Here is a 23,161-nt window from a genome sequence, read left to right as displayed (position 1 = left end):
GAAATAACAATTACTGATAATTCTGTTCAAGCTCTCTTTGTCGCGGAACTTGGCGTGAGATCGCTTGCCCTCGGCGAAACACAACATGCCTCCTGATTCACGTATCTTGCAAAATCACGTAGCAGCACCAATTTCTCAATTTGTTTTAGTGCTGATTGGTTGGGGAGAGGCTGAGGTAGAAATGTATCTCACTTTCTCACAGAAAAAAATATATTTTCCTTAAGGGAGTACTGAAATACACACTGCTTACCAGATACAAGCTGTTTGAAAAGGTGTTTGGCTGCTGAAATCCAATAAAATCAATTCAAAAAGGTATTCTCTGCTCTGGGGTCCTGAGATTGTGTTTATTGTTGCCATCTGTTAAACTGCCTTTCAGGTCTACATTGCTAAATAATCCCTGTTTTCCTTAAAAGACACTTATACATTCAATGCGCTTTTGCAAAACACATTAACCAAATACAGAGATTCTTCAAAAATTACTATATTCATCCTTGGTGTCTGTGTCTCATCTGCTAATTGTAGCTTCACTGTAGTCACTATGATCCATGCGTGGTGATATGGTGGGATCAGGTTTTTATTGGACGACGCACATAATAATTACCCAGGGTTTTGGTTTAGAACAGGCTTGCCTACCCTTCCGAAATGGCCCTTGCCCGCTGGTTTAATTAATGTAAAATCGAGGGTCCGCGGGGAGGGGCTTAAATGACGCGATCGCTGCATTTTGCATCATTTAAGCCCCGCAAATCACAGCGTTTTCCGGCATGGGGGCGGGGCCAAGTGATGTCAGCCTTGCCCCCGCCCCCCTGAAGTGTTGCCTCTCTGGGCTTCTCCCGGAGAGCTGAAATCCAAAGTAGGCAAGTATGGTTTAGAATAAAGGGGGTTATTCTGGTTGACTCGCTCAGATGCAAATTCACACCCCTGCAAATCAACCAGAACCCACCCTGGGAAAGGTGGCACATTGACCCCCCCCTTCGCATGCCAGGTTAATTCACAGGCCAGGGGTGACCTCCCATATCTTTTGATGGCCGCCGACCATCGAAAGATGTGGTGCGTGCACACATATCAAAAGGGACTCTCAAGGTCACTCAGATATGCGTGCACATTCGGAAGGAAATGGGCGGGCAGCTGACACCTGGTGATGTCAGCTGCCCGCCTCCTTGCCCTCGTCACTTACCATGGGAATGCCCAGTGTTTCATGGAAACGCCCATGAAATGCTGGGCGCTCACATGGGCGAGTACTCCTGCTCGCCACCCCCGCCCGCAATGTTGGGTGCGTGCACCCAGTGAGCAGTCTGTTTGCCGTGGCCACACGCACCCGGCATATCCACATGTGCATAAGTCGGTCCCCTTGCGAACAGATGGCCGATGCGAATGGACCTGAATAAGGTCCAAAATGTGTCAGGCTCTTACAGAACATGTTTGGCTTGTTCTTTGTCGTTGGAGGTATCTAGTAAATACTTTGTATCCTTATGTCATACATTTTGCTCCACTATGTATTTATCTACGCACCGCCCCCTTATTATCAGCAATGATTGTGGGATGCAACATCTGATACATGCCTAATGGTCATAATTACATCTGTATACAGAGTCCAGTGACATAGATTATATAGATGTCTCCTTTGAGGGTCTGATGCAGACTCATGCACACAAGTACAGAAATCACTATACCGCCCTTCTGTGCATGTGCACACACCAGAGCAGACATGCGCAAGAACCGAAACTTCGATCACAGGAAATTCCAGTGTCAGTGCCGGCCAGGGCGGCAATGATGTGGTGGGTCGAGGGCAGAACTGACCATTTTGTGGGGGCGGTCTGTACAACCCAGGCATGTCCCAACCGCTGAAGTGGAGGGCCATGGAGGCTATGTGGCCAATCACGGGGAGGGACACAGTGAGAAGTGTGGCCTTGCCCTGTGCTGGGCGGCCCCCAAAGGCAGCAGTTTTAATTTTGCGCAGTTTTAAAAATTAACAGCTGCCTCTGAATCAGACCCTACTGGGCAGCATATAAATAGGTTTGATTAATACAAGTTTCATAGGAAGGGGAGCAGGGCAGCCTTGGCTCCTATCCTGTATACATGTCATGGCTGTGGGGTACCCACAGCTGGGCAGATGTTGGTGCTTGCTGACAGCTGCCCGGGAAAATGAATAAACCTGCCTACAGTATTTCCTCAGTATCGGGCCTTCCAATTTTTGATTGCAGTCCTGGAGGTCAGTAAAACATCACAATCTTTTTACATAATTTTGATTGGACAGTTTTGTGCTGCTTGTGAAATCTTTACTATCCCTTATATACTGTAGAAGGAAGGATGGTGGACGAGCACAGATGGATGGGTGTAGTGATAGACAGATGGGGATAGAGCACCATGTATACAAAATGGACAGGGGGGGGTACAGATGACACGAACAGCATAGACAGATGGGGACAGACCACCATTTGGGGGACTGAACACCATATTGGGGAACAGAAAGACATACGGATGTGGGGGCAGCATAGACAGAGAGAAGGGTGGGTGCAAAGACAGAGGGACATGATGACAAACAGTCAGTCACTGGCATCGGGTTTGTAGTATCCTACAATGGCTACATCTTCCTCTCCTCCATGGTGCAGCTCTTGTCAGCAGCAGCATTGGGTCTCTACCATCATGGTGCGGCTCCTGTAAGCGGCAGCACCAGCAGGTCCTCTTTCTCCTCCTCACCTCCTTACTGTTGTGGCTCCAGGCTGTGGTGGCAGCATCAGCTCCGGATACAGGTGATTGCTTTTGAGCCCCCTTAAGCCACAGGGCCCCATAGCAGCTGCATCCCCTGCATCCTCTATAGTTACGCCTCTGCTGTTGGTGTTTGGTGACGTTTCCTCATACTACAGTATCTGATACAGTTGAAAGTAAATGCATGTACATTGTTCAGGAGAAACATACATTAGAAAATGCAGATTTGTGGCTGCAAGCAGACTTGTGTGCACCTGCAAGTGCTCCATATGCACCTGGCTCCCTGCAGGCCCTGATTATCAGTGCGCACTTCCACCTGCCCTATACTAGGTGCAAAAGATACGCCTCCAAACAGGTGTGTGTTTCTGTATGGCATACATTTACATGACCACGCTGCCTGCGCTGAACTCGGCTTATGTGCGATTACACAGAAAATGTGCAATACATAAAATCTATTCGCATACATTAGCAATGGCCATTGCTCTTTTGTTTCAAATATTAGTATTTTACAATTGTTATTTAGAAACTAAAATTGTATTTTTTCTGTCTATATTCAAATATTTTACGCTTGGTGCTGAACTTCTGCCAGACCATGGCAGATATTTTGGCACTGCACAGCATTCACTAGGGACATCAGACTGGCACTGCAGTTCTCATGTTGGCATGAAATATCTGGCTTCAGTTCACATCACCTGAGCAACATAACAAGTTCCCATCATCTGTTTATGTGTAACTTCCTGTACAGCTCTCAACTGATCTAATCTGAATTATATATACATTAATATATATATATATATATATATATATATATAAAAAAAAAAACAATAGGTGGATAGGGGCATAATTGACCTACAGTACAGTGTCATATATGTGTAAAACCTGATGGTGTATTATAACATAATGTTTCTAAGCTTTTTAGTGTACGATAGTGATATATATATATATATATATATATATATATATATATATATATATGCAGTGTCAGTTTTTACCCCCCAGGTAAAATCTGCTACTGTGTGAATCCAGATGCAGTGTCTGTGAGATGGCTTTACTGTTACTGTGACTGGTAGTGGCTTCTTATTGGAAGTCCGACCTGACAATCACCCAAGGCAGTCCCATTGGGAGGCATTACCTCTCTCTGGTATGCCCTAAAAATGGGTTCTGCACATGCGCAGTAGCGGGCCGTCAATATGCTTCTATGGACTGCTGCCGAAGCAGCCCATAGAGGCTGGGGGCCGACGTATGCGCAGTACCGAAGAGGGGGGTAGCATCATTGCAGCAGCCCCCCTTCTCCACAGAGGTAAGAGCCGCCACCGTATATATATATATATTTATATATACAGTGTATATATAGATAGATAGATATTTATCTCTCTCTATTATCTATCTATCTATCTATCTATCTATCTATATATATATATATATATATATATATATATATATCTATCCTGACAACTGGGTGGAAAGTATTCTAGCCCTACCCCCTATCCCTAACCCACCATTCCTGCAGATGAACCATTACATTGTGCTTATTCCACATTTAGCAGGGAACAGCCTTGAATCCCCCTATGTTTCCCTGCAGAACATGCACTCAAACAAATGGATGCAAAAATAAGGCAGCGTGACATTACAGAAATGCAAGGGCTTTACTTTTTTGCCATTTCATAAATATGATCAGATTTGAACCTAGATGTTAATGACAGCTGATTGGATGACTGTCCACTGCCAGTCCAATCATCGCCACTGGATGACCTCGTCCAGTCAGTCCCACTAAAAATCATTATGCTCCAAGAACTTAATGATCAGAGTTACTGGAGATATTGTTTCCAAGAGTCTGGAGTCCCCGACAGATCCATCCTTGCCACTTGTTGGAGCTGAAGTTCTCTTTAAGAAAGACCTAAATAGAGTTAAAGTAACCAGAGTTTTCAGTTCTTCGATTCCCCTTGGCTGTTGTGGGAATTCAGTGCTGAAGTGGCCGGTTGATCAGCCAAGGGGGGCTTCTGAATCTTCTCATTAACCATCCCCATTGTATCCCTGTCCTAGATTCATGTATTACATGTAGTATTCTCTTTAAAATATGCATTGCTTTGTATACGTAAATTTCTAAAATATTAATCACAGGTTTACGGAAAAATGATTCTCTGTAATAATGGTATGTTGATCCTTTAATTTCAATTTGCCATTAATAATGAAAATGAAAACTCGGAGATCTTAGAAGTCGTCTCAATAGCATCGGTGAATCACTCTCACTTACAGTACATGTTAATAACACGAGGAGCTGACACTTCAGAAAACAGGCCTGCAAAAATACAGCAAATAAGCTATGACATTTTCCTCCTTCCCCAAAGGAGTAGCTGCCACGCACCAAAGTATTTTCATGAAAGCGCTTTTGCTTTAGATGCAGAATATTAAGAGAGCAAAACACTTTAGGACAAAGTCTTGTCACCAGATGTTTTTTGCCTGTAATGTATTTGTTAAGCGGTGTTCTTTTATATAGGTCATGTAAAGTTTTACATCGTGTCAAAGATGCCAGTCTCTTCTTCATTTCAAACTTACAATTGTGCTGCTTGGATTGTTACAGTGCTGCAGAGGAGCTGAGCATCAGATGAAGTGTATTACTATTATTTGTCATTATATGTATGTATATATTTATGGTATCGTTATTGTACAAATTTCTTATCTATCAATGTTGCTGTATATTTATGTCATAAATAGAAATAGTGATAGGATCATTTAGATAAGAGAAGAAATATACTGTAGATAAAGAATGAGATGTTTCTGGGTAACATTGTTGTTTCAAAATATAGTGGGTTTCAATGCAAAGAGATATTTGAAGAGCACAATTTAATTGGCACTGCGCATACTGTATATAAATGACATTGCACAAACACTGTTTCGTGCCCCAATTGGGCAATGTCCTTTAACTATGGAGCCATGATGCTAACTGAATAATCCATTAAGTCTTTTTAGTATACTACTGTTGACAGCTAGGCAGGCACTCACGTCAATGGATACACAGTGGCCCTTTTTCAGATGTAACATGTATAGAGAGAGTTAGATTTGTGTGAGTTTTTTTGTTTCTGGTAGATACTGGCTGCATTATTTTTACACTGCAATTTAGATTTTAGTTTCAACACACCCCTCCCAAATGTAACTCTCTCTGCACATGTTACATCTGCCCCACCTGCAGTGCTAATGGTTTTGCCCATTTTGGGAACAAATTTGTACTGCGATCAGATCTGAATAAGGGCCGATATGTTGATGGTGGGATGGATTGGGATCTTGGTGCTAAGTGTGCCGGCGGTCAGAAGCATCCGGATGGCCAGGATCCTGACCGCCTCCATATCCCTCCTTTCCTAGCCTCTAACCCTTTCTACCTGCAGCCTAACCCTAACTACCCCCCACAGCCTAACCCAACCCCCCTAGTCCCCAACTCTATCCACCCCCCATAGCCAATCCTAACTGCCCCCCTGCAGCCTTACCCCAACCATACGAACTCAGTGCCTTACCCACCCTTCTTAGTGTTTAACCCTAACCTTCCTACCCATAGCCTAACCCTAACCTCCTCACCCACAGCCTATCCCCTAACCCTTCCTCTAGTGCCTCCATGAGTGATATCGTCAACAATTTCCCTTGAACTCTCAAGCAAACAATATAGCGCATTGACATATTAACAATATCATTTACTGACGTTCCCCGCTTTGTACATGCAGTCGATGATATAGTCAGATTATGCTGCATGTACAGACAATGGAGGAAATCATTAACAATCCATGGAAGCGTGCATCAGTAATAATATTGAGCGTACAGACTAAGCTACATTTTAAATGACACTGGGAGTGTAAGGATCCTGGTGCCAGTCTTCTGGTCGAACATGTGTATGCTAACTGTATCCTGTCCATGGCCACCCAACTGCCAATACCTTCTCTACAGTGGGCCCAGTGCTGAGCACTGGCTGCACTACTAGTATTTCCACCCTGCTTCTCACTGGTCTCCTATAGCTGTAACTGATAATTTAAAGAAGCTCTTCTCATCAGTTGCTTAAGTCCAGGTAACTGCAAAAAATATATAATTGACAAGTTTGGGAGGATTTTATCATTTTTTTATTCTTGTGTTCCTATATGAAACAAGATTTCTTTACAAATAAATGTATGTTCTGGCCAATTCTCTTCCTTTAATAAACATACATTTAGTTTTAAAATTCTTAATTTCTTTTCAGATTTCTCGCCATCGAAGGAATCACTCTCAACACTACGTGACTGAGAACACGATTCTTAAAGATATATTAGTAAGTTCTTATCCATATTTACGACTGTCTATTTAATTGGCTGGACTGTAATTATTTTAATTAGAAATATTTATAAGACATCAAATAATGTAGTTATCATCATTTGTTTCCTTTGTAAGAATAAAAGTATACAATATGACCCATCCAGACTTGTATACAATGGTTAATGAGCAGATAACACTGCCATTTCTAGAGTAGTTCCCATGCTGCACAAATTCCTAGAATATTGGAGTGGGAGTGGATTCCCAACATAACCTGCTTCCAACTCTTCTCTCTCCTGGACATTGGTGTTCCCAATTCTGGTGGGGAAGGGCAGTATTATTGTACAGTGAATATGAGATGGATGTAGCACACTTGGCTGGCCCCACACATGGATGCATCGCCATGCCTGTTAGGGGCAATGAGGCATATGTGAACAGGGGTTTCTGTATGGTATCTATGTGAATGGGGGCACTATTTATAACAGTTAATAAATAAATAATAAAAAAAATTACATAAATAATGTCATACATATATGCCATCTGTTTGTTTGTCCGGTATGCATGTTGGATTTATTTGGACAAAACTATGTGAGGTGGCTTTATTGGGTCCAGATTAGGTTCACGACCACTAAGACCTCCAAACCTGACCCCGTGGGGGTCCTTGGGGCCTCAAAAGGGGTCTGGCCACTACACATAGTGGGTCAGGCAAGCAAGAAATGGCAAAGTTGCATAATATAGAGGGGGTAGAGGACATTGATTAGGTCCAGCTTAGGTTCATGGCTACTAAGACCCCCAACTTGGGGGCCCAGGGGGCAGAAAAAAAGGGGTCTGGCCACTACACAAAGTGGGTCAGGCAAGCAACATATGGCAAAGTTGCATAATATAGGGTGGTGGGGAGATGACATGTGGTTTAAGTCGAAAAATAAATGTAGTCTGATCTGGGAGCCGACCACAGAGGGTTGTATGTCTGGGCATGGGGAGTGGTTAAGCTTAAAACAAGAGAAGGATAAAGTTCAAGTAATGCTAATTGCACAATAAACCAACGCCGGGTACCTCAGCTAGTACAGTAGGTACATATTACAGGTGAAGAGCTATTCCTGTGAATTCCAATTAAATCTTCTATCCTAATAGTTTATCCTCAGCAGTTATCTATGGGCCTACTGTAATTCATGTGGGTATGCAATGGGCGATTATCACACAATTGGGTGATTATTTTTGCTGAAAGTTTAATTTTAAATATATGTTTAATTGATTGAAATGAAATGATACATGCACATCGTATATTATGTTCCCTCAATTCATCGTTCCTGGCTGTAATTTATTGAATGGTCCTATGCTCTGCATATCCAATGATTCCACAACCAGCGGAGTGTTGTTATGTGCAGTATGCATGCAATGATACACTTATACCCCTTTCACATCGCACTTTTAAAATGGTATATTGCTGTTTTTTTTCCATTTTAAAACGTTTAAGGCTGCAATGTGAAAGTGCCAGAGTTGATTTACCGGTTAAAGTTAACCGGTATTCCTACACGTTTTAAAGCCGTTTTTTTTGGCAGTTTGAACAGCTCTATTTCAATGGCTTGAATCGTGTCCCTTGGGGGTTAAACGGGTTGAATGTTTGAATGGTATTAAATGATTTTTAAAACGGTTTTCACCTGCAATGTGAAAGGTCTCAAGGCTCAGACCCGTTTTAAAGTCCCATTTAAGAATACCGTGTCATTACCCATTTCTGCAATGTGAAAGCAGTATGAGTTGTCGAACAGTGCGTTGTTTGTTTACCTATGCAATGTATATTTAAATCGAAGCGCCATGTCATTGAGTCACATTGTTGCATGGTAACTGTAAACAGATGATGTTACTCCTTCTGATCAGACATTCTGGGCGAAATGTAATAGGGTGCGATTTTTAGACTAAAAAAAAATCGCACCAAATCGCACCTTTAAAAATCGCATTTTTTGCCGCGAATTCGCATATGTAATGAAATGCGAATTAGCGGCAAAAAATGCGATTTGCCGCGATTTTTAGTCATGAAAATGTGCGCATTTTCAGTCATGAAAATGTGCGCAATTTTATAAATGCGATTTTGTGCAAAAAAAAAAAAGTTACAAAAAAAACGGCGTGGGGTCCCCCCTCCTAAGCATAACCAGCCCCGGGCTCATTGAGCCGGACCTGGTTCCAAAAATACGGGGGGACAAAAAGCATAGGGGTCCCCCGTATTTCTGAAACCAGCCCCGGACTCTTGGACCGGTCCTGGTTCCAAAAATACGGGGGACAAAAAATCTGGGGGTCCCCCGTATTTTGAAACCAGCACCGGGCTCCAACAGCCCGCGGTGTCATGCCACAGCCGGGGGACACTTTTTATACAAGGTCCCCCGGCCAAAACATGAGCACCGTGGCTGGTCAGCCTTGGACGGGGTACCTGGAGGAGTGGGGACCCCCCCAATAAAGGGGTCCCCCCCCCCCCAGGCTTCACCCGTCCAGGGCTGAAGCCCGGGGCTGTCACCGGCGTCCGTGGCCAGTGGACGCCGGCCTGATAGGGTTAAATCCATCATACATATCATTACATTGCTTTTTACCGGCGAACTACAAGTGCCAGCAGACCTCCCCCGCATGCTGGGACTTGGAGAACCACAAGTCCCAGCATGCAGGGCATTAATGGGCCCGCTGGGACTTGTAGTCCACCTGTAAAAAGAATGTTTATAAAAAACACACACACAGAGAAGTACAAGTTTATTACACACACACACCTCAATTTTACACCAGCATACTTACCATTCCTGGATCCAGCGCTGGTCTGGCTGCTTCACAGCCGGCTCCCCCCGCACTGACAGGCAGCGGGGAGAACCGGCTTTCTCCGTTGCCTGTCACCGGCTTTCTCCGTAGCTTCTGTAGCGCTGTCCCAGTGCTACAGAGGCTGAGAGCGTGATTGGCTGAGCTACAGTATGCGTCTCCATGAAGACGCATAGCTCAGTCCTGATTGGCTGAGCTATGCGTCTCCATGGAGACGCATACTGTAGCTCAGCCAATCGCGCTCTCAGCCTCTGTAGCACTCGGACAGAGCTACAGAAGCTACGGAGAAAGCCGGTGACAGGCAACGGAGAAAGCCGGTTCTCCCCGCTGCCTGTCAGTGCGGGGGGAGCCGGCTGTGAAGCAGCCAGACCAGCGCTGGATCCAGGAATGGTAAGTATGCTGGTGTAAAATTGAGGTGTGTGTGTGTAATAAACTTGTACTTCTCTGTGTGTGTGTTTTTTATAAACATTCTTTTTACAGGTGGACTACAAGTCCCAGCGGGCCCATTAATGCCCTGCATGCTGGGACTTGTGGTTCTCCAAGTCCCAGCATGCGGGGGAGGTCTGCTGGCACTTGTAGTTCGCCGGTAAAAAGCAATGTAATGATATGTATGATGGATTTAACCCTATCAGGCCGGCGTCCACTGGCCACGGACGCCGGTGACAGCCCCGGGCTTCAGCCCTGGACGGGTGAAGCCTGGGGGGGGGGGACCCCTTTATTGGGGGGGTCCCCACTCCTCCAGGTACCCCGTCCAAGGCTGACCAGCCACGGTGCTCATGTTTTGGCCGGGGGACCTTGTATAAAAAGTGTCCCCCGGCTGTGGCATGACACCGCGGGCTGTTGGAGCCCGGTGCTGGTTTCAAAATACGGGGGACCCCCAGATTTTTTGTCAACCGTATTTTTGGAACCAGGACCGGTCCAAGAGTCCGGGGCTGGTTTCAGAAATACGGGGGACCCCTATGCTTTTTGTCCCCCCGTATTTTTGGAACCAGGTCCGGCTCAATGAGCCCGGGGCTGGTTATGCTTAGGAGGGGGGACCCCACGCCGTTTTTTTTTTTATAAAAACACTTTTACACATTTTTATTAACAGAACCATGCACAGATCTCAATGATCTGTGCATGGTTCTGTCAAATTCGCCTGTCAGAACCTGGTCTATTTTTTTTGCGATTTTTGGTAACATTGACCAAAAATCGCACCCTATTACATTTGCGAGTTGTATACTTTATAATGGGAAAACATCTGGATGCGAATTGAAATGTGACTAAAAATCGCACTTCTAAAAGTGCGATTTCGCGGTAAAAAGTGCGATTTTTTACCGCGATTTTCAACCTATTAAATGTGCGATTTTCGGAAAATGTGCGATTTCGGCCGTTTTTGACCAAAAATCGCACATGTCTAAAAAATCACACCCTATTACATTTCGCCCTCTGTGTCTGAGAATGTAAAAATATCATACATTAGATTATAGGATTATTTATAGGATCCTGTCAGGGTGTAACCAGATATCCACTGTAATTGGGCACTTACTGTAGCTAAGGCAGAACAGATCAGAGGTCAACAGAAATTATGTCGACAGTCAAGAGGTTGACCACTACTGGTTGACAGACAATAGGTCGATACATGAAAAAATTGACAGGCTTTAGGTCGACATTGACAAGAGGTCGACACAAGAAAAGATTGACATGAAAATGGTTGACACAGGAAAAGTTTGATGAGTTTTTCATGATTTTAAAAAAAAAACCTTCTTACTTCAAGATCCAAGTGGGCATAGAGTTAGATTGTTATTGTGCCCGAAGCATGGCGAGCGCAGTGAGCCAGGCAAGGGAATGTGGTACACGTATATAGTGTCCATGTCAGCACATTTCGACATAGACCCTGCCCGTCTCCCTGAAGCGGAGACGGGCAGGGTCCCGGCGCCCAGCCACCAAGAGACTGGGACTGTCCGCCGCCGCTCGCCAGAGGGGGCGTTCTGGTGGGCGCCTGGCAAGGACAAGGGACGCTCCATCTGTATTTTCTGTGAACCTAAAGAACCATTCCCTGATCAGAAGGCATCCTAAGAATGCCTTTATGCCTCTTTTATTTAAATTGTTAGAGGTGGATGAGCAAATGGAGTGCGCAAGGGCTAATTTAGGGCGCATTCACTCGCAATGCTCATAAACAATTTAGTATTAATTAGTTTCTCAGGCTACTGTCGCTTAGGCGCAAAATACGGTACTTGTTTCCTATCATGGCGCCCGTCGTGGTACATCGCATGCCTTAAGTTAAGGTACTTAAGGCATGCGATGGACGCGATGGACCTGATTTTTTCTGTCTTTAACTGTCTCAATTGCCGGTAAAAGTGAAAATAGCGTTGATCGCGGCCCCTAATAAGGGGCCGCGATGCGACCGACGCGATCAATGCGATTTCCCCATAGGGAACAATGTTAAAGTGAAAATCAGGTTGATCGCGTCCGTTGCGCGCCATTATAATGGCCCGCAATGCGATCAACCCGATTTCACATAGGTGACAATGTTAAATGGGCCAATATGGGGACGCGGATACCTGTGAAGCCCGCGATGGGCCGCGATACCTGTGAAGGTATCCGCGTCCGCTCGCCACGCTTCAGGCTCGGTGGCTCGCTGCGCTCCCCACATTTTCTATTCTCAACTCCACGCCGATGTGGATAGTAGGGGTATGAAAAGGTCGGAGGACGCGTACCGCCGCCGCTCGCCACGCTTCGGGTTGACGTCTATAGCGGCGGGGGGGGGGGGGGTAAAATTGGGGGCCATTTCAAACATCGGGGGGGGGGGTTTCTATAACAATGGGGTGTTTTGGGGCATTTCACATTAAAATCAATGCAAAATCACGTCGATCGCATCGCATGCGATCTGGTTGGCATGCGATGGACGCGATTTTTTTTCCGACGCGATGCTCACAATCAAAATTGGTGGCGCCGTGCTAGGAAACAAGTACCCAAAATACTTTTTGATTGATCGTAAAGAAGACAGACACCTATAAAAGATATGATCATGAAAGTAAATGTATAAACTGATCTATTATTTCTTTAATATTCAGGGGTAATGTTATAATTATGAAAATTCATTACTTGGATTTGTTGGTGTTTAGTTAGTTTTCTAAGAAACAAGTCAAATGTTTATTTTTTGTCCTTTATATCTAATTGTTTCAGCGAAACCATATTAAGGCGCCTTAGGATATTTTCCTGTTTTTTTTTGTTAACCTTCCCTCAGCTGGAAAGATGCAAGAAGGGCAACAATTGAAAGAAGTGATGGAAATTCTTCCAGGCAGGTTGAATACTGCACGAAGAGGAACTCTGCGGAAACATGTGCAGATTACTGACAATCCTAGCATCTGTCTAATGAAGCTCTGTGAGGCTATTTTGATAAATTTAGACTCTAATACAGGGGAACAAGACATGAACTGTGTTCTATAAAAAGTGCGAACGTATCTCCAGGCGGCTGAGCACAAAATAAAAGTATTTAGCAGTTGTTTTGCAACTCTAATACTGAACCTATTTTTTTTATAGTTTTTTTTTTCTTAACAGTAGTTTGGAGAGATAACTTGAAGTTTGCTGCATTTGAAAATGTATGGCCAATGGTCCCTGGGCTTTATAGGGCTCAGTCATAAGCCCCGATGGAGAAAATAGTTTTCCTGTACCAATCTACTAGAGCAGGGTTGGCAATTAGTGGCCCCCCAGCTGTTGATGAACTACACATCCCAGCATGCCTGAAGGTCAGCTTATTGCCCACCCCTGTACTAGAGAGAGACCTCTCTCCACAGTGCTTGTTAGTTTTATGCCCCATAATAGTTTTCTAGCTCAGTTCATATGCCCCATAGTAGTTTCCTAGCTCACACTGAACCACACAGTGAACTCAGTTCATATGCCACATTGTAGTGCTGCCAGTTCACATTATGCCACACTTTAGTTCCACAAGTTCAGAGTACATCACAAATGTTTTGCCTCCAGTTCATATTGTGCTGCATTAGCATGCCCCCAGTTCATATCATTCCATATTGCAGTACCGCCAGTTCATTTCATGCAACATTACAGTGCCCCTAATCAATATTCTGCCACACCATAGTGACCACAGTTTATACTATGGAAGATGTTGGTGCCACCCGTTCACTTTATGTCACACTAGCTGAGGTACCTGGCATTGCTCAGGTTTGGGTGTACAATTAGCATTACTAGCACCTTCTCCTTCTTTTATTTTCAGCTTAACCACGCCCATGGAGTGACTGGCATATACCTGTTTGTGGTGGGCTCCCGAATCTGAGCTATTTTGTTTTCTTAAACCCCATGTCCTATACCCAATTTATGTTTGCAACTCTACTATATCTTGCATCCCTGACACCCCCCGGGATGCCAACGGTGTCGGTAATGCAGGTGTTAGTGGCTTTGAACCTAATCTGGACCCAATCAATGTCCTCTTCCACCCTCTATGTTATGCAATGTTGCCATGTCTTGCTTCCCTGACCCACTTTGTGTAGTGGCCAGACCCCTTTTTGGGCCCCGGGGACCCCCACGGTGTCTGGATTGTGGGTGTTAGTGACTGTGAACCTAATCTGGACCCAAACAATGTCTTATACCACCTCTAGGTTATGAAACTGCCATATGTTGCTTTTTATGGAGAGACAGAAGGACAAATTTGCAGTCTTGCGAGTCAACCAGACGCCGCCATGCCAATACGCATTCCCCCCCCCCCCCCCCGCACGCTGCGTTCATATGCACGGGCTGCTAATGGATGTTTAACATTAATATCCATTTGCAGGCTGTGGGGAAACACCCACATCATTTGATGGTCGCTGACCATTGAATGATGTGGATGGCACACACACTCTTAGGTAGCCTTAGATGTGCGTGGGCATTCAGAGGGAAGTAGGTGGACAGCCAGTGATGTCAGCTGGCCGCCCCTGGTGCTCACGTCACCGGGCGATTTCCATGGGAACACCCAGCATTTTTATGGGAACGCCCATGAAATGCTTGCCACTTCTCATGGGTGTGACTATCCGCCGCCGTCCCCCGGCTGCAGTCTTGGGTGCACGCACCCCACGAACAGTCTTTTCAACGTGCCGCACGCACACAGCATATGCACATGCGCAGAAATGTGGCTGCGCATGCGCATACACAAAACATCTGTCCCAATGCGAACGTACAGAATAACCCCCAATGTGTATGTGTGTGATATGTGGTATATTATTCCCAATTGTTTAAAGCCTCCACCATAATGTTAGAATGTGTTTGCATTCATACTCAATGACAGCAATGAAATCTGGTGTGGTGTTTCAAATAAACTGCTCCTGACTTGATAGCTTGTGTGTGTTGATGAATTCCACATCTACTCCTGATATTTAGAACCTACTGTATGATGCATTTATTTTGTATGTGCTCTGTGTGTTTGTGTGTGTGTTGTATTGTTTTGTGTGTGTGTTGTAGTATATGTGGGTGTGTGTTGTACTATGAGTGGTGTGTTATGTGTGTGTGTTGTGTGTATCTGCCCACGGTGTAAGTGTGTGAGGTGCGCTATGCATATATGTGTGTGTGTAGTGTGCTGTGTGTACTGTATCTGTGCAATGTTTAAGTCAGGGTTGCCTACCTGACCCTCTCCTTCAGGGAGAAAATGCTCTGTTCCTGGACTTCCCTGGTAATGTAGGATTGCCATCACCTGTGGTGAAACACCTTTCTTATCAATTACCTAGCTCACCACAGGTGATGGCATTCATACATTACCAGGGACGTGCAGGAACAGAGCATTTTCTCCCTGAAGGTGTTATGCCACTTGGCAGTATGAATGCACCTGGGAGTGCACAAACTAGATACTGTGGAGAGGACCACGGACGGAGACACAGGGGCAGTGCTAGGCAGACTCAGAAACATAGGAACAGTGTAAACATCAGTAGTGAACAAGTACTAATACTAAAACAGACTGGGAGCATACACACAATACACAGAGAGGATACTGGGGGAACTCACAGGCACAGTTAGGGGCTGGGAGTATGAGAGCCCAATGGTAACAGGAGAGATACCTATAGAGGAGCTTGGTGTAATGCTTCGACACGAGAATGTACTTGTTGCTATAGGCAACCCCAGTCCCAACAGGGTACTACAGAGGCAGGTCTATAGATTCCTAGGTTAGAGATGAAGAAGACCATAGGAAAATATCCTAAACCCGTACCCCTCGCTTGCAGTACACGGGTTCAGCTAGCTGCCACCAAGCTGACACCAGTGGGCTCTGCACTGAGGGAAAGGGTAAGATATCAGGACCTGTGCTCACCTGCAGCACACAGGTTCAGCTAGCTGCCACCAAGCTGATACCAGTGAGTGCTGCACAGTGAGAGAGGTAACAAGAAATGAGGGAGTGTAACAGCAACCTAGCTGGATCCACAAGGTGGTACAGGGACCCAGCAGTTACAGTCACAACTCCTGATTACGGTTAGGTCTGGATCAAGATGCAAACTCCAAGACCTATATTACTTGTAATCAACATACAATACAATTGCTAGAAACTAACTAGGCACAGGACAAGGCTGACTGGCTATCTGACTAGGATTCTGCAGCACCTGCCTAGCCTGAGAGGAAGGTTTATATAGCAGGTGCTGCCACGCCCCACTCAGACATCACAGACTGTGAGCACAAAACCTGTGCTGGATTCCCTGCTGTGAACAGACTGCCTGTCACCACTGCAGCAGCAAAAACCCGAACCGGAGTGTCAGCTGCGCTCAGGTTACTTTGCTAACAGAAGGAGAGGGTCAGGTAGGCAACCCTGGTTGTGTGCGTGTTCTGTGTGTTTTGGGTGTATGTTGTAGTGTATGTGGGTGTGAGTTGTACTGCATGTGGTGTGTTTTGTATATGTGTGTGCGTGTTTTGTGTTGTGTGTATCTGTCCAAAGTGTAAGTGTGTGAGGTGAGCTATGTATATATATATATATATATATATATATATATATATATATATATATATATAATATATACACTTAACATCGGCACTCACCTTTCCTAGTTTTGGGGTGCCCTATGGCTTGTGACCACATTGTTTAAACAGACATTGGATGGGCTCTGCACACACTAAATTAACTGATAATAAATAGTGGAGATTTGGTTCATGAATTGATCAATGCATTTAAGCCTGCAGCCCCCGTCAAGGGACCCCACTGTTCTGCAGGTCCTACCACTATCGCTGAAAATGGCTGCAATACACATAGCTATCACATCAATGTTTGATACCAGGCATGCTATCAGGTCTGAAGCTCACAGCAGACTTTGCTTTTATAGGTGAGCAGCTACCAACACACCTGTCACTAATCATCTAGGGAAATGGCTAACTAAGATTCCATAGCTTGTGTTAGCCATTTCCCTAGATGATTAGTGACAGGTGTGTTGGTAGCTGCTCACCTATAAAAGCAAAGTCTGCTGTGAGCTTTAGACCTGATAGCATGCCTGGTATCAAACATTGATGTGATAGCTATGTGTATTGCAGCCATTTTCAGCGATAGTGCTTAAATGCATTGATCAATTCATGAACCAAATCTCCACTATTTATTATCAGTTAATTTAGTGTGTGCAGAGCCCATCCAATGTCTATATATATATATATATATATATATATATATATATATATATATATATATATATATATATATATATATATATATATATATATATATATATATACATATATATCAAAGGTGTACGTGTGTGTGATTTGTGGTATATGTATATCCAGGGCTATTTTTCAGCAGGCTCCAGCAGGAACTGAGGCCCTTATTCTAGTTCACTCTTTCTGACAAAATATTTCTTAGATGGACCATGTGCACTGCAGGTGAGGCAGGTGTTACTTGTGCAGAGATAATTAGATTTAGGTGGGGTTTTTCACATGCAGTGCACATGGTGCACATGCAGTGCACATGGTTTTGTCCATCTAAGAAATATTTTGTCAGAAAGAGTGAACTAGAATAAGGGCCTCAGTTCCTGCTGGAGCCTGCTGAAAAATAGCCCTGTGTATATCCATACCTCCCAACATGACCCTCTCCAGGAGGACACAATGCTCTTGGTGACATTTAATAGAATGCGATTTTTAGTAACATTTCAAAATTGCACCTTATCGCACCGTATCGCACTTTTCCCACTTCGCATTTTTTCCTCTAAAACAGATTATTTAATGGGATGCACTAATGCGCCCAAAAAGTGCGGTGAAGTGCAAAGAGATGCGATGTGGTGCGATGTGATGCAATTTTATGACACAGTAATGTACGATTTTCGGCACTGGACATGTGCGATTTTATGACCAACCGGAATGCGAAGAATTACAACACTGCCTCCACATGCCAAATAACCCCCTAACCTATTGGCCCACCTAAGTCCCCTACAATATGCATCACACCCACTTTATTAGGGGTGGCCAAACCTGTCCTCAAGATCTACCAATGGTGCATGTTTTCCAGGCAACCTGTGGATCTATAGTAGGAATGAATGCAGCATGTTTTAAAATGTAACAGTTAGTAATGACTACATCTGTGCACCAGCTAGGTAACCTGGAAAACGTGGTACGTTGGTAGATCTCGAGGACCGGTTTGGCCACCCCTGCCCTATATAAAGGGGCACAGGTGCCATTTTGACCTTTGAAAGGTAGTAAGGAGCATGGAGAGGAGAGGAGGAATGTCTGGGAGAGGAGTGTCAGTGAGCACAGGTGGCAGAGGCAGCAGTAGGCCAGTTACAGGAAGCAGCAGCGCCAGAGGAGTCAAGGGGAGAGGCAGCAGAGGCACACTAAGAGCCAACAGTGTGAGAGGAAGAGGCAGCAGTGTGCCAGGCAGCAGTGTGCCAGGCAGCATGGCCACATCACGGCCTGAGCCAGGCCAGACCCCAGAGGAGCAGGCACAGCACGAGGAGGTGGAGGACCCTCTTGCCTCCCCATCTCATCCACTCACACAGGACCTGTTCAGCACACAGTCCGAGGAGTCTCTGAGGTCAAATGGCCTGAGGTGGAGGAAGAGGGTGATGCTGCCCTGGAGGAGGAGGAGTTCATGGCCGCAGAGGAGGTGGAGGAGGAGGCAGAAAGTGGCCGCACCCACAGTGGGCGTAAGGTGCGGTTTTCCTATGAGGAAAATGCGGCGGTTACCCAGTCAATGCAGTAAGCAGCCACAAAAGTGTAAGGAATGTCAAGAAGGGCTTCAATTACATAAAAAGGCTATTTAAAGCCAAGATGGCCACCCACACTGGAGGAGGCACCACCCAACCCGTGACATATACGTCATATGAGAAGAAACTTAAACGAATAATACCACCAGAGGTCCTTCCTGGTCTCCATGTGGCGGACACGGATAGGCCATAAACGCCACCCTAAGCTGGTAAGTGTTCACACATTTTCATGCACATCATTTATTGCAATGTTTCATAACTGTAATGCTCTCTTGTAATGTTTGCATAACAATAGTGCTGGTGTGGAACTAGATATCCCAGCAAGGTTAACTTATGTAAATGTAATGGTCATTGCAATTGTTGGTGATGTTGGGTCATGTAGTTCCACACCTGCTGTTATTGGTCAAATGCCTATCAAATTATATTACAAGTTTAAATTGCTCAGGCCCCAAACATAGGGACTTATTCTGGTCTGTGCGGCCGGAGCCGAATATGTGGCCAGGACCGTGCGTCCTAAACCCCGCCTTCCGTACGGATCGCTCACTCCGTCCGAATGCGGTAAGCCGCTGACCGCACGGAGCACGAGTGGATTTCTCATGTATACACCTCCTCCATCTCTGGGAACCTCCCCCATCATTCGATGGTTGCAGACCATCGAATGCAGGACCGAGTGGTAAGGCAGCTCCGGCGAGCTCAGACCACTCGGGCATTTCTCCGTGCAATAGCAGGGATCTGGGCGGGCAGCTGACATCCGGCAATGTCATATGTCCGCCCCCTACACGTGCGTCACGGGCGCATTACCATACGTACGCCCAGCGTTTTCATGGGAACCCCCATGAAACGTGGGGCGTATGCATATGTTAATGAGGCCAAACAGCCCTTCACGCCCCTCTCCTCCCCCTGTTCGTAGTGTAAACAATTCATGCGGAATTTGGACGTATGTCCCTTTCGCACATGCGCAGATATGCCTCTGCACATGCGCAAACACAAAACATCGGCGGAACGAACGCACGCGGACATATCCGCACCAACCAGAATAAGGGCCATAGTTGTAATGTTGTAATAGCTAAAACGCCTCCATTTTTGTACAAATAGACTTTTTATCAAAAAATTTGATATTTTCTAAAGCAACAAGATATTGGCCGCAAATAATTGGTGGACATGACCAATGTGTGTCCCAGGGGCTAAATTGTTATGATGCATGCTGGTAAGAAATGCTGTCCATGCAAGATTTGTAACGGCTGTCCACCATTTTCTTTGCAGATCATCCATCCCGAAGTGCCCACACACCATACACAGGCCGACGCATATGTCCAGATGCAGAGGATGCAGGTAAGCAAAATGAATGCAAAACAAGTACACATACAGTACACAAATCCTGCACCCTACTGTAAACCAAATATAGGTTCAATGTCAAGTACACTATTTAAAGAATTTTATGCAGCATGTTTAAATATTAATACATGTTCATTGAACCAATGTCATATTGGCTAATGCCAAACAAAATAGCACATTAAAGTGCTGCCAGATATGCTGGCCATGCCATGGACTCATTGAGACACACTATGTACCAACGGATATTAATTTAATGTGAAACAACCATCAGACTTATTACAAATCAAACCATTACATTTATTCCAGGGGTACATGTGTTACTGAACAGCACCCATTGTTATGTGGCATAACCCACAAGACACCTTAAAACCAAATGACACATACTGCACAATTATACTTACCCATTTCTCTTTTTGAACAGGATCATCACAAGGAGTGCTGCAACCAACAGAAACAGCAGAAATGATGGACCAAGATATGGAAATAATTCCCCAACCCGTCGAAGCCTTCTCACTTGAGGAAGAAAACAAAGCAACAACAGTAACAAAGGCCATCAACTGTGGTGACACCTCACCAACCCACACCCACCCAATCACCCCACACAACATCGACACCAGAAGAGGTAGCACGGTCATTGCACACATTTAAAAAGAAATAGAATTCATGGCAATGCAAAGCCATCAAATGGGCAATATGCAAGGCTACCTGAGAAATATATTCCAGCAACTTAAAAAAGTGGCCACCAGTGTCCGTGTAAGTGTGAGAACACAAGTAAGAATGGCTACCACCCTGGACACACGTCTGTTTGAAATAAGCCAGGCCCTACAGGTACAAAACAATAATATAGCCATCCTAAATGAAAGTGTACATGGTCAAACACAAACTATATCAGCACAAACCAATGGCTTGGTTGCCCTGCAGGCACAATTAAATAATCAAGAAATAAATGTACTAGGTACAGCTACATCCACTATTAGTATTTTGTCAAGTACACCACAAAGTGGCTCACCCACTTCACCACCACGTAGGAGTGTGCGAACCAGGGGTGGCCTGGGGTCAGGGGCAAAGGGAGGATGTGCACGTACACAGGTTCCTAAAAAATGATTGTACAAGTTGCACATGTGTATTTTTCTTATAATACAGTTATGTAAAGCATAATATTTTTGTGAAAATGTATGGCCCAGAAATTGGACCAAAAGAGAATTTGTTTCATTAGTAAAGACGTTCCTTTTCAGTAAAATGTGTCTGTGTTTTTTTTCAATTATAATGATTTGGGTAATTAAACTAAAATGTTGTAACCCACTATGGTACTCTGCAGTGAGGGCGTTGAACTAATTTGGTGTGTTAGGTCATTTTTTAAATTGCCATACAGCATTGTAAAAATGTACTTTCCAGCATGTCATCACCAAGGGATACCTCAGGTTAAGCAGGTTCTTGCATTGGGCTCTGACTACTCCCCTAAATATTGGTGATTATGTATGGCAAATGGTTTATGGTATGTAAACACACTTACACCAAAGTTACATGGTAGTATAGTAAAGAAATGCAATAACTGAGAAATAGCGCCTTATGATCTCCCTACGCATCAGATCCCCCCTCCGCGTACCCCTAACTACCATAGGTTGGGTAGTTTCTGCTTTCTGCACGACTGCTGCATTGCCATCCTCCACATAACATGGCTGGGAGAGGGCAATGTTGTGTAACATGCAGCAAGCCTGGACAATAATCACTACTTTTGCTGGGTGGTAAAGCAGTATACCTGATGACCTGTCCAAACACTTGAAATGACTTTTCAGCACCCCGAAGGTGCATTCCACAACATTGCGGGTGGCAACGTGTGCTTCGTTATAGCGGTGCTGTGCAGGGCCTTGCGGGGAACGCAGAGGTGTCATGAGCCACGGGAGACACCCATATTCTGAGTCACCTTCAAAGAAAAGTTGAGGTCAGTACAGTTTATGGTAACATATGTGCATTTGGTTTACATGAGCAAGGGGGACAACACCAATATTCAAAGAAGTCTGGTAAAGAAGAGGGACTGATTCCACCTATATATTGGACATATCAGAAGATACTACACACTAAAGTGCCACTTTAGAGTTAAAAAAACATGCACTATAGTACAGGGTACACTTACTGTTAGTAATTAGTAGTTTCAAAAAAAAGTATACCCATGTGTTAGCCAGACTGACATCAGCTTTAAAAGTGATTGAGGGTTAGATACATTTGTGGGTATAGTTTACACACTATTGGCACACTACACAGGAGTAGCCTGCAACCACACTGAGTATTTTTACTTTGGCATCACGTACCAGCTGCACGTTCAGAGAGTGACGTCCACGCCGATTGACGTAGGCGCGTCCCCTCACGTGCGATGCCCGAAGCCCAATGTGACTGCAATCTTTGGCTCCCAGCACATTTGGGAATGCTGAGAGCCGATAGAAAGCCACCTTAAGGTCCTGCCACTCGGACTCACAACATGGGCATCTGATATATGTGTGCCACAACTTCTTGAAAGCAAGTAACACTTGAGTGAAATTCTTAGAGAAAGTGGCTTGGGAGTCCCCCAACGACCATGAGGTCACCGACTGAGTAGAGCCTGTGGCCAAGAAGTAGAAGGCACACATTCAATCATTTCTACAGCCCAGACACTGCATAGTTGGCACCCCCATAAGGGTCCAAATCATCTCTCACCTGCTCATATAAGCTCAAAAGGTTATTGCGGTTCAGCCTAAATATCCCCCCAACCTGTTGATCAGAGAGGGAGTCCAGGTACAGCCTAACACGATACCTACATGAAGCACACAGTAATCAGGGTACCTGGATCTGGCACGCAGCTTCCTCCCTCCTCCTGCGCAGCTACTCCAAACAACCAAAGTCACAAACAGCCAGCACCACACCCCTCTGCACAATCTCCATCTCTCAAA

The 23,161-nt window shown here is 44.9% G+C and overlaps 1 protein-coding gene across 1 annotated transcript in view; it reads left to right on the top strand.

Moving 5' to 3' along the window:
* The window catches only part of ARHGAP15 (Rho GTPase activating protein 15), a 579,674-nt gene that overhangs the window by 85,579 nt on the left and 470,934 nt on the right, over window positions 1-23,161 (top strand). Inside the window, exon 4 of the mRNA XM_083153856.1 lies at window positions 6,926-6,994. Coding sequence (XP_083009982.1) covers window positions 6,926-6,994 — 69 coding nt within the window. The remainder of the gene's footprint in view (window positions 1-6,925; window positions 6,995-23,161) is intronic.

This window comes from Crinia signifera, chromosome 7 (genome assembly GCF_055691185.1).
Source record: "Crinia signifera chromosome 7, ASM5569118v1, whole genome shotgun sequence".
Taxonomy (NCBI): Eukaryota; Metazoa; Chordata; class Amphibia; order Anura; family Myobatrachidae; genus Crinia; species Crinia signifera.
Note: the sequence above shows the minus strand (reverse complement) of the source record. Positions and strands in the feature narration are given on the sequence as shown.